At 53.7% G+C, this 16073-nt stretch overlaps 2 protein-coding genes across 11 annotated transcripts; one reads left to right on the top strand and one right to left on the bottom strand.

The window, feature by feature from the left end:
• Positions 1 to 1302: 1302 nt before the first annotated feature.
• On the bottom strand, positions 1303 to 12531 carry GEMIN7 (gem nuclear organelle associated protein 7). Of its 10 annotated transcripts, XM_045845242.1 has the most exons (4): positions 9886 to 10066; positions 4243 to 4386; positions 4011 to 4137; positions 1303 to 2181 (listed from the first exon to the last, which is right to left on the bottom strand). In XM_045845242.1, the coding sequence occupies exons 2-4, from the start codon at positions 4258 to 4260 to the stop codon at positions 1778 to 1780; spliced, it is 549 nt and encodes a 182-aa protein (XP_045701198.1). In that variant the 5' UTR covers positions 4261 to 4386; positions 9886 to 10066; the 3' UTR covers positions 1303 to 1777. The 10 variants fall into 10 exon arrangements, with proteins under 10 accessions (XP_045701198.1, XP_045701205.1, XP_045701208.1 ...); XM_045845249.1 differs by lacking the exons at positions 4011 to 4137; positions 9886 to 10066 and adding an exon at positions 10073 to 10264 and having other exon boundaries at positions 4243 to 4315; XM_045845252.1 differs by lacking the exons at positions 4011 to 4137; positions 9886 to 10066 and adding an exon at positions 10093 to 10200.
• On the top strand, positions 12468 to 15768 carry ZNF296 (zinc finger protein 296). Its single transcript, XM_045845202.1, has 3 exons — positions 12468 to 12765; positions 12983 to 13132; positions 14692 to 15768. Exons 1-3 carry the CDS (start codon positions 12468 to 12470, stop codon positions 15669 to 15671), a joined length of 1428 nt encoding a protein of 475 aa, XP_045701158.1. The 3' UTR covers positions 15672 to 15768.
• The last annotated feature ends 305 nt before the right edge of the window (positions 15769 to 16073 follow it).

Below are 16073 nucleotides of genomic sequence, written 5' to 3'. Positions count from 1 at the left end.
CGGCGGCCATGGCACACAGATGGAGCGAAACGAAGAGGGGAAGCTTCACCCTAACCCCTAATCGTCAGCTTTTTCTCAGTGGTGCCCACAGGGCGTGGGAGTAAGCGAATCTGTGGTGCTTCGTGGTCCGCCCCACCCGGGCGGGAGCGCGCCGCCAGGTAACCCAGAGCGATGCGCATCCCTTGCTTGGTACATTCCTGCCCACCCAATAAAAAAACCTCGTCCAAATCATCCAAGCCTGGCATCCAGATCACTCCAGACGTTCTCCGAGACTAGGGGCAATCGGAACCCCGCACCTCTATCCAAGTTCCGCCCAACCAATTGATGTGTCCTCCCCCTCCCGCTTGGCCCAACTCCACGGGATTCCGTGCTTGAACAGTTACTCTCCCACCCCCTAAATCTGGCTTCATCCGTGTAGGGTACACTTCAAAAACCAAAAAGAAAGAAAGAAAGAAAGAAAGAAAGAAAGAAAGAAAGAAAGAAAGAAAGAAAGAAAGAAAAGAAAGAAAGAAAGAAAGAAAGAAGAAAGAAAGAAAGAAAGAAGAAAGAAGAAAGAAAGAAGAAAGAAAGAAGAAAGAAGGAAGGAAGGAAGGAAGGAAGGAAGGAAGGAAGGAAGGAAGGAAGGAAGGAAGGAAGGAAGGAAGGAAGGAAAGGAAGGAAGGAAAGAAAGAAAGAAGGAAAGAAAGAAAGAAAAGAAGGAAAGAAAAAGAAAGAAGGAAAGAAGGAAAAGAAGGAAGGAAAGAAGGAAGGAAAGAAGGAAGGAAAGAAGGAAGGAAAGAAGGAAGGAAAGAAAGAAAGAAAGAAAGAAAGAAAGAAAGAAAGAAAGAAAGAAAGAAAGAAAGAAAGAAAGAAAGAAAGAAAGAAAGAAAGAAAGAAAGAAAGAAAGAAAGAAAGAAAGAAGGAAAGGAAGGAAGGAAGGAAGGAAGGAAGGAAGGAAGGAAGGAAGGAAGGAAGGAAGGAAGGAAGGAAAGAAGGAAGGAAAGAAAGAAAGAAGGAAAGAAAGAAAGAAGGAAAGAAAAAGAAAGAAGGAAAGAAAAAGAAAGAAGGAAAGAAGGAAAGAAGGAAGGAAAGAAGGAAGGAAAGAAGGAAGGAAAGAAGGAAGGAAAGAAAGAAAGAAAGAAAGAAAGAAAGAAAGAAAGAAAGAAAGAAAGAAAGAAAGAAAGCAGGAGGTGGATTTTCCTGGAATAATCACTGGTTCTTTGGAAGGAGGTGAGTATTGGAGTTTCTTCTGGGTGACTGAGCTTGTGCAACACTTAAACATTTTTTTTTACTTATTGATTTTTTAGAGACAGAAACACCCACTTGTTGTTCCATGTATTCATGTATTTCATTGGTGGTTTCTTTCAGCCACCCAACCCAGAACCAGACCCACAACCTTGGTGTATCTGGATGATACGCTAACCAACCGAGCGCCCTGGCCAGGGCTGCAACTTCTATAATAAAAAATTTCCCACTTTGCAATTTACCTTCCTTTATTCCCACTGCCCCTCCCCCAGCCCAGCCCACCCCCAGTCTTTAGGAACTGGCCAAAGGCCCACATTTCTGTAGAGTTCAGAGTTCTGTGAGGTCGAGCATTCCTTTCCACGGGACATAGAACTCCTGGGGTTGCAGAATTTTACTGACTAGACCCTGGAGATCCAAAAAAGCCAAAGTTGCTTGGAGATTGGCTCAAAATTCCAAGGGAATTCCAAACTCGATGGGGCCAGAGGTCCAGAACAGTCGGAGGCCTGGGAATCTGTGGCTAGGCCTAAGGCAGAAGGTGACCACGGTAATGTCTTTATAGCTTGAAGTTGTAAGCAATAATGTCACTGCACCGGAGCAGTGCCTCCGCCTGCACACCTATCGGAGTCTGCAGCTGCGACACGTAGAAGTTGGCCACGTCCAGGTCAGTGGCTCCAAACTGGGCAGTCACGTGTACACCCTCATGCAAGGTGAAGCTGACCTGGCGGCCCACCATGGCCAGCAAGCTGCGGAGGTAGCGCTCCCGGAGTATGGCTCGGGCCTGCTGCTCCTGGGATTCCCGAGATTCGTGAACTATGAGGGACTCCGGGGTTTCAGAAACCTCTGGCTTCAGGAGGGCCCTACGTCCATCAGGGGCAAAGCCTCGGCTCAGGCCATCAGGGCCCCGGGGGAGCCGGATTACAGGCACAGGACTGGTCAGTGGAGTCTGCATTGTCCAGGCTGTGGAGTGAAGAAGAGCAAGGAGCCATTACAAGGGGAGGCGGATGACAGGAAGAGGGGGGCTGGGTGCAGAAGCTTGTCTACGGCATCTCAACTCATCCTACCCAAAGCCAACCTCCTGATTCCCCTTCCTAAAATCTGCACCATCCCTCTACCAGTCCCCGCTTCCCAGGAACTGGCCCCAACACCCATGAAGCCCAGGGGAGCAGGGACTTTTGCCTGCTTTCCTTCTCGCAGCTTTATTCCTGGCCATGAATGTGTACTGGAAGAACCAACCCCTGCCTCCTCTCCTCTCTCACACGTGGTCCATCCAATCCATCAGGAAACTCTGTCTTCCAAATAAATTCCCTATCACAGGACTCCCTCTGGCCAAATCTGGAATGATCTGAACATTTAAATATGACCATTACAGATTATAACCCACTGAATAGAAATCCATGAGTCCATGCTAATTATAAATAAAGAAAGGAGAAGGAAAGTTCCCTAGAATGGCAGTGAAATCATCAACAGATGCTAAAACTCACAGAGACATGTCTGATGGAGGCCAGGACATCTGCAGAGTCTTAAGTGCCTCCTCCCAAGGTACCCACTGTAAAGCGTGACTTTATGGTGGAGAAACCAGCAGATGCCTTCACTTGGGCACCAAAGCTAATGTGGGCAGTGGTGGGGCAGACAGACCCCAGGTGCCTCCTGATGTGACACTAAAAAGGCCAGGGCACAGGTGTGTGGATTCCACACAGGTGCTTGAGTCTAATCATATGGGACAACTGTGTCTAATTAAGGTAATCAAATTGAGAAACATTCTACAAAAATAGCAATAATAATAATAATAAGCCTGGGAGGTAGATTTGAGTCCTTGCCGGTTGACCTCATAATATTAGCCAAGATGGCTAATAAAAAATTAGCCATCTTGGATTCTTCAAAAATATCAAGGTCATAGAAGGTAAAAGCTGGGGGGCTTCCTCATTGGATCTGTGGTGATACACATACATCCACCACCCGATCCGGCCAGCATCACTTCCTGCCTGGCCTACTGAAGCCCACTCCTCACTGGCTTACCCCCCTCCTCTGTCACACCCCTACCCCTGTCCTCACGCATAGCCAGAGGGACCTGAGTCAGATCCAGTTCCTCCTCTGCTCAAGCCTTCCAGTGGCTTAAGACAAAATCAAAGTTCTCATCACCGCCCTCAAGGCCCCCATGCTCTGGACCCCTTCTGGGGACATCACCCGAGCTTCCTCACCCCACCCAAGTCACGCTCTGGCCTCTTTGCTGGTCCTTGAGCCCACTTGCTATCCCTTCTCTGGCTCTGACACTGGGGGTCCCTCTGCTCCATCTCTTTTCTCCTTTCCCTGACCACCTTGCCTTAAAGCTCCACCTGCCCCTCATCCCTCTGCATCCCCTCGGTCAGCTTCTTCGTTCTCTGCAGCACAGACCCCTCCAAGACATGACACTGTGTTTTTACTGTTCTGCTTATGGTCCTTCTCCCCCGCCAGATGGCTCCCTCCCCACCCCTCCCCCTCCAGGCACCCTCCGCTCCCGGGATACAGAGGGGCACTCAGAGTAGGCTCTGTTCAATGAATGAACTGGAGATTAAGCCCCCAGGCCTGGTTGGCTGGGTGACCTCAAGCAAGAGACAGTTTCCTCTTCCATTGTGTGGAGAAATAGCACCAATTGCCACCTCTGTTTGTTATGAGGGTTCAACTGGCTCCTGCAGGAAGGGCCCTGATACATATCAGGCTCTCCATAAAAGCTAGGTACTTAAAATTGTTATTAACATGTGGTGTGACCTGGGGTAAAAGCTTAACTGTTCAGTGCCTTGGTTTCCCACCTGTAAAGGGGATTGATGAGAGGACCGACCAGGTTGTCCCGGAGACCAAATGTGTAATGTTTAGCCCTCTCCTGGAACACAGCGAGCATCTGGGCCATGAAGCTGCCTGCATATAGGGAAATGCTGGCTTTGGGGACAGGAGGAGGAAAAGAGAAGGACCCTCAGTTCAGCAGCTGCACCACTCTCTGTGGCACAGTCCCCTCCTCTATAAAGGAACCCCCCAAAGACCGACCTGCTGTGACTCCAGCATCACTGCTATGAAGAAAGTGGCCCTGGCTGGTGTGGCGCAGTAGATGAGTGCTGGCCTGTGAACCGAAGGGTCGCCAGTTCAATTCCCAGTCAGGGCTCGTGCCTGGGTTGTGAGCCAGGTCCCCAGCTGGGGGTGTGAGAGGGGCAAGGTCACTGTTTCACTTAGACATCATGTTTCTCTCCCTCTCTCCCTCCTTTCCCCACTCTCTAAAAATAAGTAAATAAAACCCTTTTATTTAAAAAAGGAAGAAAGCAAAAAGAAAGTGATTCAACAGCCCCAGCCAGAGGCTGGGCTCAATCTGGTGCAGGTTTCCCAGACAGCTGCAGATGTGAAACAATTCTGTCTGCAAAGTGCTCAACATGCGCCCCTGGTGACTGGAGCATCTTCAAGAACAAATCCCTTTGGACCTCAGGAAGTCTGTTCATTTCTGCAGTGAAATGAATGTCTGAAGGTATTCTAAACCACTTCTCACGAACCAATGAATATTCAGAGAGAGCTAAATTTGAAGCCTGTACAAAAAGCTTATCCCTGTAACATGTGCCATACTATACAAACTTCCGCTTTTGTTCTTAACATCTACCTCTCTAAATCTTCAGGAATTCCTATTTCACAGGAATAATTACTTTATATACACTGACAGCAGCATACAAATGAAATACTTTTAAAAAAAGAAAGAAAGAAAGAAAGAAAAAGGCAAGCAAGAAAGCCCTGGCTCAGTGGATTGAGCGCCAGCCTGTGAACCAAAGGGTCTCTGGTTCAATTCCCAGTCAGGGCACATGCCTGAGTTGCAGACCAGGTCCCCAGTAGGGGGCGCACGGGAGGCAACCACACATTGATGTTTCTCTCCCTCTCTTTCTCCCTCCCTTCCCCTCCCTAATAATGAATGAATAAAATCTTTTAAAAAGAAGCCCTGGCTGGCGTAGCTCAGTGGATTGAGCACGGGCTGTGAACCAAAGTGTTGCAGGTTTGATTCCCACTCAGGGTAACATGCCTGGGTTGCAGCCCATGATGCCCAGCAACCGCACATTGATGTTTCTCTCTCTATATATATATCTCCCTCCCTTCCCTCTCTAAAAATAAATAAATAAACTCTTTAAAACCTTTTAAAAAGGGAAATGGCTTCCAATGAAAGAGAGAGGGCGAGAGGGAGGGAGAGAAACCCCTGGCTGCTTTCAGTTAGTGGAGCCACAAATCACCATTTCTCTCTCTCCCTCCAAATTCAATCAATAAAAATATTTTAAAAGTAGAAATAAAGTGATCAACTGAAGTGACGGGCAAATATCACGCCTCACTCACAGTCCGGAAGTGACAGAGACTGTCCTTTTCCTGGTGGGCTTCCCCCATTTCTGCGGCTCAGCTGTGATGCTGGGCCACACCGCTCTTTGCCATGTTGTGGGGAACTGCCGGCGCGCAGGGGTAGGATTTTAGCAGCATCCTTAGCCCCTACCCACCGGGTGCCAGTAGCACCCCAAATTGCGACAACCAAAACCGTCTCCATTGGTGAATAGCATGGTATGAGAATTACACGGCGATAAGGCCATTAAAAAAATAAAAGGAGCCCTGGCTGGCGTAGCTCAGTGGATTGAGCACGGGCTGCAAACCAAAGCATCGCAGGTTCAATTCCCAGTCAGGCCACATGCCTGGGTTGCAGGCCACGGCCCCCAGCAACCGCACATTGATGTTTCTCTCTTTCTTTCTCTCTCTCTTTCTCTCTCTCTCTCTCTCTCTCTCTCCCTCCCTCCCTTCTCTCTCTAAAAATAAATAAATAAAATCTTTAAAAAAGTCTCCATATATTGCCATATGTCCCTGGGGGGGACAAAAAAAGAAGGCAAATATCTCTAGCTGAGAGGCACTGACAAACAGGTGGAAGGGGGAAGATAGCTGCTGAGTCTGACATGGTCGTGCAGCCGCACTGAGGACGGGAGAGATGCACAGGAGAGCTCCGAGGCCATAGGATTCTGTGCGTCCCAGAGCAGGGAAGATGGGAAGGGCAGAAGATTGTACTGGTGCGGCTGCAGAGGAACTTCCTCAATTCCCTTGTGGCCGGCTGTCAGTTAAGAGGGCCTCAAAGAGGGCAGCTGGACTGAGTCCAGGAAGCAGGTAACGCCCCAGCGTGCCCATCATTCCATCCCTCGCCCCCAGGCTCTTCCTGGGCCAGGAGACTTCGAGTTATCTGCCTTTTTGGGCCCTTTGAATTCCTTCCCATGTCGTTGTATAACCTATTCAAATAAATTTTAAAATTCTAACTTTAAAAAGGAAGGGATGTATTGTAATGCTCCCAAGTCTCTTGAGAAATGTGAGCTTCTTCCTCAGGAGTCTGAGCTCTGTCTGCTATTCTCACGGTCACCCGCTCCCCGGACCCTTCTGCCCGAGCCAGCCCTTTGTGGAACTAGCTGCCGAGTCCCACTGGAGGTCCACTCTATTCCTTACTAGCGGGAGTCGGTCATTTTCTCTGCAGAGGGCCAACAGTAAATATTTAGCCTTTGTGGGCTGTAGGGTCTCTGTCACAACTAGTCAGCACTGCCATAGAAGCAGGAAAGCCAGAAATAAAACATAAACAATGAACATGGCGATGCTCCAATAAAACCTTACTTATTGGGGACACTGAAATTTGAATTTTATATAATTTCACACACCACAAAAAAAAATTTTTTAAAGTATTCCAACCACTTAAAAATGTAAAATAAAACCCACTCTAAGCTCCTGGGCCACACAAGGATAGGGTCAGGGTCAGGGTCAGGGTTTCCACCTGGGAGGGAGGATAAGGGTGTGGATTCGGGGAGACTAGTGCATCTTAGCCCCAGATTCACTCCCAGGGATCTGGGCAGGTCACTGCAACTCCGCCAGTGGCCTCACTGGTCTGGCTCCTCCTCTACGAATGAAGCATAAAAAGAGACCTCCTAGAGTGTTGGGAGAAGGGAGAGTCACTGGGGGGAGGCTGGTGATCACACAGACAAAGGACATCCTGTCTCCCTCTGAACTGGGCACTTTCTCCACTACCCACATCCAATCCATCAGCAAAGCTGGTCAGCCCCACCTTCAAAAATGCATCCAAAATCTGGCAGTTTCTCACTCCCCCTCTCTGCCCCTTCCGTCCTCCTTCCAACCACCAGCACACCTCACCTGGACTACCACAGTCGCCCCTCCACTGGGCTCCCTGCCTCCACCTTCACCTCACACAGCTGTCTGAGAGCCTCTTAGAACTAAGTCTGATCACATGCCTCCTCCGCTCAGATCCCTCCCCTGCTCTGGCCTCCCCCAAAGCAAAAGCTAATGTTCTTACAAAGACTACAACAAGGACCCATCACCTCTCTGACTGCATCTCTCCCCTCTTCACCCTTTGCTCACAGTTGGTCCTTGAACATACCATGCAGGTTTCCACCTCAGGGCCTTTGAACATGCTGTTCCTACTGCCTCTAACCCTCTCCCAGACAGGAGACATACATGTATTTCCAGAGACAAGGGTTCACCTTCCTCCCTCACTTCACTCAGGTCACTGTTCAAACACCACCTTCACATGGAGAAAAATAGCAGCCCTTTCACTCCGCATTAACTTCTTTTCACAGCACCATCAGCTTCTGACAAAGTGTATTTACTTGCTTTCCTATGCCACAGAATGTAGCCTTTGAGAAAACAGGCATGTCCATCACTTCGCACCTCCATCCGCAGCCCCACTGAGGGCCGGGCACAGGGGAGGTCTGCAAATGTTCACTGAAGGAATGCAAAGCTTCCCCTGTCCACATAATCCGAGTGCCTGCTCTGTGCCCAGCCTGTGCTAGGGTGGTGCTGGGGACCAGGCTGGGACTGGAACAGCCCGGCCCCACCTTCAAGGGCTTCCAGGCTGGCAGGTGACACAGACTTGTCTCTAGACAATGAGGACCCAGAGGAGGCAGGGCTGGAATGAAGGAGCCCCAGGGCCTCGGGAGCCCAAGGGGTGGAGGGCCACCGGTGAGCACAGACCGGAATGCAGTACGGAATGGAGTGATGCGGATATCTGGGGGAGAGCCTTCCAGTCAGCAAGAATAAGAGGTGAGGGCAGCGGACAGGGCCCTAAGGACCCTGGTGAGAACTTGGGCCTCTACTCTGGGCCCAGGTGAGAACATGGCTACTCTGGGTGAGCCATGGGAGGTCTGAGCAGGGGAGGGACAGGACCTGATCCCTCTGCCTGCTGCACAGAGAATGGACATGGGGGGACACAGTGGAAGCGGGCCCATGATGATGGTGCCTGGGGTGGGTTGGTAACAGTGGGGGCTGCAGAAGGGGTCAGACTCGGGTTTGTTTTGAAGGGTGAGAGCGCTCTTGCTAAGGGATTAAGGGGAAAAGCAGAATCTCCTGGGTTTTTGCCTGATTGGGAAGACCACAGAAAACAGGACTAGCTGGCTGTATACAAGTTTTTCTAACTTATTGGACAGCTGCCACAGTAGATGGGATTAATGAGGTGTATACGTTTTCTGTGTCTGACCACTGGACTCCATGCTTAGTAGAGGGTCATCAGCCCCCAGGGCTTGCCCCAGACCTAGGGAACACCCTAGTCTCCAGGATTAGTACTTAAAAGATTTATGGGAAATCAAGCAAGTGGCCCAAGGGCTTGGCCACTTAAATAAAATCCCTGGATAAAACAAAATTCAGGGTGGGCCAGTGCAAGGCCCTGTCCTCTCCAAGGTCAGGGCTGGGGCGGGGTGGGGAACAAACAGATTTGGTCATGCTAATGGAATTCCCGTTTTACTGAAAAGGAAACTGGAGCTGGGAGATGTCAGATCATTTGCTGGGGACAAGGTAGTGAGTCTCCTAGGAAAAAGGAGCCAACCCAGATGGGTCTGACCAACAAAGCGGGGTCACAGCCCCGCCCCCTGCAGAAGTGCTGATTTTTTTTTCCAGCCAGCACAGGGGAGCCCTTAGAGGTTTGGAGCCCAGGTGTGACCTGAGAATAAAGTGGTTTGAGAAAGGCCACACAGGGTGTTCCCAAGGCAAAAACAGGCATTATCCACTCTCCCTGCTAACAGAACCTAGAGTCCTTTACCCTTTTGATCTCCAAGCCAAGGATTTCCTGCGGGAAGGTTTCAGGAACACTGTCCAAACCCATCCCCCACTACTTAAGACCCCATCACTGCGTCAATGGCAGGGGCAGGAGACTCAGATCTCCCTCCGTGGGGCTTCACTTAGAAGAAAATGGGAATAGATCAGATATGCGGACAAATGTTCATACACCTCTTCAATTGCGACGGTAGGAAGTCATCTGAGTTACCGCGTTAACGAAGAGGCCCTCGGACCTAGTTAACCAAGGTGGTGACGTGTGCACCCACAGCCCAAGGGCTGCCCCATCCGTATGCATATTAGTTCAATGGGGCCTTCCGAGAGTCCTTCCCCTCCCTTCACCCCTGGGCCGGTCAGTTTCCTTTCAGTTCCTCCCCCTCGAACCCCTCGCCCTCCTTTTCTTACACTAAATACGTCCTCCAGGCCCCCAGGCGTCCACTCCCTACTCCACCCAGGGCTGGCCATTCCTCCCTACCTCCCAGCTCAGGCGGGCCAGGGATTCCACCCCAGGAAAGGCGGGGGTCTGGGGATGGCTGCCGTTATGACTGTTACCGTCATCGTTATTGCTTTCCACGCCCCCCTGCTCCCCACCTCACCCCGGCGCGGGAAAGTCCCGGCTCGGGCGTTCCAACCAGAGTCGCGGTGCAGGCGTTCGGGGTCCGGAATGTCACCGCGACCAGCGCTGCGGCCGCGGACATGCCTCTTCCCGCCACTCCAGCTTTGCCCGCGGGTGGGCGTCCTGGGCCAGGGCCGCGAAGAGGGAAGGTTCGACACCCACCTGCAATACCCCGAACTCACCCAGGTCCGCGTGCCGGCGCCCCCACTTCCGCCGGCGCCCCGGCTGCACGGGCCCGGGCGGGGCCGCGAGCCACCCAGCTTGGGTTCCGACGCGACCAGCGCCGCCCCACGTGGTCGTTTGCGGGCTGGCGGACTTGCGAGCCTACCCAGCCCAGCGCTGCGCCGCGGTCGGGCGCTTAGATCTCATCCACCATCTTCCAGGTGGGGGCGTCCAGGATGCCCATTTTAGGAAGAAGAAATCGAGGCCCAAAGAGGGGTTAAAGGCAGAGCTTAGTCTTTGCCCCTCCCCCCACTCCCCTACACGTGCACACTCCTACCCTTCTCCTGTAGTCCCAACCCCACCTCCCCTGCTTAGAACCTAGGGGTCGTGCTCGCGGCAGCCGGGCACCAGGAAAAAGTCTTGGAGAGCGGCAGCTGGGGTGAACCGTGCGTGGGTAGCCGTTTTGTCCTGCAGTCCCATTTCACAAAGGAGGAAACTGAAGTCCGGAAAGACAGAGCGGCTGTCCCCAGGTGCTGAGGAACCTCGCGGCTCTAGGCTCAGACAGAAAACACTTCTTGCACACGGTTTCACTAAAGGAAGGGACTTTGTGAGTCTCTGCTTTCCTCTAGATCCCCAAGGCGGAATGGCTGGCACAGTTAGGCCCTCTGCCCCATACGTTTTGAAAGAACACCCACTGCAGGAGCTCAATGCATGTTTGTTGACTGAACTATGAAGGAATAGGGGTTCTGCTTGGGAACAAGACAGATTGGGCTTCTGCCCTCTTGGAAGCTACATCTAAGGGAGCTGGGAAGGGTAGACTAGGGTATGCGTGAGCAAATACACCAACCAGATCCTTCGGGGCATGACGGGTGATGCAAAAGGAATAAAGGGAGTGAGATTAGGGGTGACTGGGTTGGTGAGCTTCTTTAACTGGATGGTCAGAAGGTGGCAGTGAAGAAACAAGCTCAGGTAACACCTGCGGAAGTTGAGGCCGGGGAGGGAACTGGGGACAGATGGAGGTCGTGGACTGTAAAGAGCCAGCAGGGTGGGGCTGCTTTAGATACCGTGGTCAAGCCAGTCCTCAGCTCTCCGGGGGACAATGCAGCCGAGACCTGAATAACAATATGAGGAACCCTGAGGCCAGGGGCAGCACTCCAGGAGATTAGCATGGGAGATTCACTCAGAGCCGGTCGGGGGACTCTGGGGGTGGACAGATTAGGACCCTGACCTCAGGGGGTTTTGTATGGGGTGGGGGAAGGGAGAGGACAGTCAAGAAACCGTTCAGTATTGTGCTGTGGTGTTGCCAGGAAGAAAAGAAAACTTGTAAGGGTTGGAGGGTGGGGCAGGGTGTTGATGCCACTTCAAACAGTGATCTGAGAGAGCTGCTTTGAGGGAAGTTCACGGAGGCCCAAGTGGAGGGAGGTGAGACGGTGGCCTATTTGGCTTTCCTGGCTATTCCAGGTGTGGGAGCCCAGTAGATGTACTTGATCACAATCCTCTTCTGCTCAAATCCCTCCCCAGGCTTGCCTCTCCAAAAGCCAAGACTTTCAAGTGGTCAAAAGACCCTCTTGCAGCTGACCCCATTTTCTCACAGAACTCAATCACTCCCCTTCCCCCTCTCCTCCTCCCCACTGCTTGTTATTCTAGAACACCGACGGCTGGCTGACTCCCTCACCTCCCTCAAGTCTCAGCTCCACCTTACCTTTCCCCGGTGGGGGGAAAATTGAGCCACCGCCTCACCCCGCCCCTTTACAACCCTTCCTAGCTTTATGCAGCTCCACGTGGCACTTGTCACTCTGGAAGGCACTCTGCATTTTACATAGTTCTCTTGTAAACCATCTCCCCAGACCGGTGAACTGGGGGAGGCCAGGGATTTTTGTCTGTTTGGTTCACTGTAGCACACTCCCAGTGTTCAGAACAGGGCCTGGCGCACAGTAGGTGCTCAATAAATGTTTGCCCAGGGAATTTTTATTGTTATGCGTTTACTGAAAGAGTCCAGATTACTGTCAGGCGCCTAGTTAGAAACGTGGCCCCTACCATTTTCTCGCTGGGGGGTGTTTGTAGGGATCCTGTGCCTCAGTTTCACCAGCCCTGAAACGGGATCTGAAATAGCTGTTTCTGTGCGTGGCTGTGTAAATTCGGTGTCATTAAAGTGTGGTTATTAAACCAAACGCCACGGGCACAACCCTGATAGAGTTTGGCTTCCAGCAGGGCCCCTGCCCGCAGCCCCATCTTCTCCCATCAGGCCCCGCCCCAGTGGGCGGAGCCACGGCCCGGCCAGCACGTGTAAAAAAGTTCGCGGCCAGTCGCCTCAGCCACTCACCTGAGCGCACACGGCTCGCGCGTCCTCCGCCTGCCTCCCCTCCAGCTTGCCAGATAACGCGGCTGCGACCTCATGTCCCGCCGTAAGGCCGGCCGCACGCCCCGCCGAGTAGAACCTGCGCCCGTCGCCAACTCAGACAGCGACTCGGAGATGCGGGACCTGGTCATCGACGTGAATCCGGAGTCGAATCCGTGGCTGCTACAGGCCCCGGGGCTGCGGCCCTCTTCCTCAAAGGAAGTGCCTGCGCCGGGGCGGTTCGAGGGTGAGCCCCGCTACTCCCCCGACCGGGTGCGCCCCGGCGGTGCCCTCCACGCCCTCGTCTTGCGGAACCAGTGTGTGTCCTGGACTCCTGTGAAACCTAATCCTCACGGTAAGAGACCCCTGTACTCTCCTCCCCTTTCACTCTAGAAGGCGGGGGGGGGGCCTCCTCCACCGGGCTCCGCTCCACGCCTCCTGCCCCCTGCCCCTGCCATATTTTCCGGGCCTGGTCCTGGCCCCTTTTGACCTCCGGGTTTCCTCGCTCCCTTGGAACCCCCAGCCCTGTTCTGGCCCCACCCCACGTTCACCAACCCGCTTCCTCCCTGCAGACCGCCAGCCCTGGACCGACAAACACCCAGATATGTTGACCTGCGGCCGGTGTCTGCAGACCTTCCCGCTGAAGGCCATCACTACTTTCATGGACCACAAGAAGCTGGGCTGTCAGCTCTACAGAGACCCCAGCCCTCGCCCGGACTCAGGTGAGTAAAGCTGGGATGCAGCCCCCTCTCAGGTTCAAGGGCCTGGCTTCCTGGAGTGGAAAGGGGCTGAGCTGGACAGGCAGGGCAGTCAGTGAGCACTACTTCCCCTTTCTTGCTCCCCTTCGGGTGTAGCCTAGGCGTGGCCGGGGCCTGCCCTGTCCTAGGGCTGGGACTAGTTCTGGTGAGGGGGTAGGGGTGGGGCTGGGCAGAGAAGGAGGACGGCCTGCAGGGTGTGGCCAGCCCCAGAAGACCAGTCTGGGGATTTGCCACACGAGCCCCCCCACCCCCCAATCTGGTTTCACTTCTCCTTCCCCTTGGCTAGAAATAACTGGCCAGGTGGCTGGACCAGTGTGGCAGTAGGGGGGACCCTAGGGAGGGCAGTGGCCTGGGGGAGTGGGGGCCTGAGGCCAGCTGGAAGGCGGAGTGTTTCCCCCCCCTCCTCCTGGAATGTCCCAGCCCTGCTTGCTGGGAAGCCCCTGGTTTGAGCCAGGTCCTCCTCCTGCCTGGGCACCTGGGTTCCTTCTCTTAGGACAGAACTAAACCCTTAACATGGTACTAGACTCATGGTGAGCTTTTGGTCAGTGCCAGCTGTGGGGTTTATCCGAACCAATCAATGATTTGTGTTCCCGGGATTTTTGCGAAAGGGCTGGGCCCCAGGGAGGGTCGTGTGGTGAGAGGAGGGGCTGTGATTGAATTAGCTGCAGAGTGGGAGCAGGGAAGGGCTGTGATGGAATTATTGGAACAAAACACTGAGATTCTTGGGGGATTGTGGGCTCAGCTCAGCTAATGTTTAGTGAGAGCTTGCATGGACACAAACTCTCAGCTGTTCCCCATTCAAGGCTGCAATAACCCTAAAAGGGAGAGGACCCCAAGGATCCCCATATTCGAGCAAATGTGGAAATTGAGGTTCAGAGAGGGTTTGTTTTTTTTTTTTTTTTGCCTACAGTAGCACAGCTAGGCAGGAGAGCCAGGTTGAAGTCAGGCCAGGTAGATCCTCTGCAACCCTGACAATGCTCTTGACCCTAGTGTTGCATTACGAAAGCCAAGGCTGCCTAGCATTTGAAAAATAAAGACAAGTGGATCTGGGAAGTATCTTACTGATAGTGCCTGGAGGGTCTACAGAAAGCAGAAATATTTTTAAGTTAAAAAATTTTTATATATTGATTTTAGAGAAGAAAAACATGTATTTTTTGTTCCACATATGTATTCATTCATTAGTGGGTTCTTGTATGTGCCCTGACTGCAAATCGAACTCGCAACCTTGGTGTATCAGGATGACTAACTAACTGAGCTATCTGCCAGGGCTTGAAGATTTTCAAACACATAGAAGGAACCCTCACATACTCATCGCATTTCAGATTTTTTCCCCTCACTTCTTGTCCATCCATCCACCTCCCCGACCACCAGCTTCCTGAGGACAGGGAGTTTCCCTGTGTTCCTACTGTTCCTGGGTGCTGGAACAAGAGCCTTGCCCGCAGAATGTGTCCGGCTGGCAGCTGTGACCTGCAACTGCTATGCCCTTGACCCCTCACACTAAAACCCATTCCGTCTCTCTGCAGACCGTGAGAACATGAAGGCCTTGATCTGCCTCCGCTGCGGCCGGCAGTTCACCAGGGCCTGGAAACTGCTGCGCCACGCCCAGTGGGACCATGGACTGTCCATCTACCAGACAGAACCTGAGGCCCCAGAGACCCCACTGCTGGGCCTGGCAGAGGTGGCGGCAGCCATGTCAGCAGTGCTGGGGCCGGAAGTGGAGGCCAAGAGCTCCCGGGCCAGCAGCCTCCCCAAGCGGAGCCCCACCTGCCCCGTGTGCGCGAAGACCCTCAGCTCCTTCAGCAACCTCAAGGTGCACATGCGCTCACACACGGGCGAGCGGCCCTACGCCTGCGACCAGTGTCCCTACGCCTGCGCCCAGAGCAGCAAGCTCAACCGCCACAAGAAGACCCACCAGCAGCTGCAGCCTCAGAGCCCCTACATGGACAACCCCAGTCAGGAACAGGCCTCAGCCGCCCCTCCGGAGCCAGCTGTCCATGCCGCTGCCCCAGCCAGCGCCCTCCTTTGCAGCCGCGGAGAAGGGGCTGGGGCTGGAGCTGCGGACACGGCAGGTGTGCAGGAACCTGGGGCTCCAGGTGGTGGAGCTCAGGCTGGCCCTGGTGGGGATGACTGGGGAGTTGCCAGCAAGGAAGAGAAAACCGACTCTGCCCAGAGCCCAGAGATGTCACCCAAGAAGACGCCAAAGCCAGTGAGCAAGAGCCATGGGCCCGGGGGCAGCTGCGAGTTCTGTGGGAAGCATTTCACCAACAGCAGCAACCTGACGGTGCACCGGCGCTCACACACCGGGGAGCGGCCCTACGCCTGCGAGCTCTGCCCCTACGCCTGCGCCCAGAGCAGCAAGCTCAACCGCCACCGCCGCATGCACGGCCTGGGGCCCAATGGTGCGCGCTTCGAGTGCCCCCACTGCCGCGTGCCCTTCGGCCTGCGGGCCACCCTGGACAAACACCTGCGGCAGAAGCACCCCCAGGCTGGTGGGGAGGCCTGAGTGGCAGACGTGCCCACCCTGCTGTCGCCGGTACCACGTTTCACGTGTCTGTTGATCTCGTCCTTCCCCTACTGTGAATAAATCCTCCCTCCCTCTAGTTGTACGCGTGTGGACTTTGCTTTCTCGGGGCATCTGAGGTGGGGCGGGAGGCTTTTTCTCCTTGGGGTGGACGGCTGGACAGACCGGTTTGGAATGTTGGGGTGAGGGGAAAGGCCGGCCCCCAGTGCCTGTGGCACAGCAGGACTGGCACAGAAAGCCGTGCTCCCAGTTCCCGGTGTGGGCGAGGGCAGGGAGAGGCCTGGACCTGTCACCAGAGGCCTTGGGCAAAGTCCTGGCCCATCCTCCACAGGCGGGTGCCGAGCTCTTCTACTGGATGGAGACCCTGCCCTCACCGGGCCGCAG

This window comes from Phyllostomus hastatus, unplaced genomic scaffold (assembly GCF_019186645.2).
Source record: "Phyllostomus hastatus isolate PE091 unplaced genomic scaffold, TTU_PhHast_1.1 phas_contig_468, whole genome shotgun sequence".
NCBI lineage: Eukaryota > Metazoa > Chordata > Mammalia > Chiroptera > Phyllostomidae > Phyllostomus > Phyllostomus hastatus.
Note: the sequence above shows the minus strand (reverse complement) of the source record. Positions and strands in the feature narration are given on the sequence as shown.

Bases quoted from the DNA above. Each gene is read 5' to 3' on its own strand.
- GEMIN7 (XM_045845242.1), bottom strand. The intron at 2,182-4,010 runs GTGGGAAACCAA...TTCACTCCACAG, and splicing joins CTCATCAATCCCCTTTACAG to CCTGGACAATGCAGACTCCA.
- ZNF296 (XM_045845202.1), top strand. From the start codon at position 12,468: ATGTCCCGCCGTAAGGCCGGCCGCACGCCCCGCCGAGTAGAACCTGCG. The intron at 12,766-12,982 runs GTAAGAGACCCC...TCCTCCCTGCAG, and splicing joins TGTGAAACCTAATCCTCACG to ACCGCCAGCCCTGGACCGAC. The intron at 13,133-14,691 runs GTGAGTAAAGCT...GTCTCTCTGCAG, and splicing joins CAGCCCTCGCCCGGACTCAG to ACCGTGAGAACATGAAGGCC.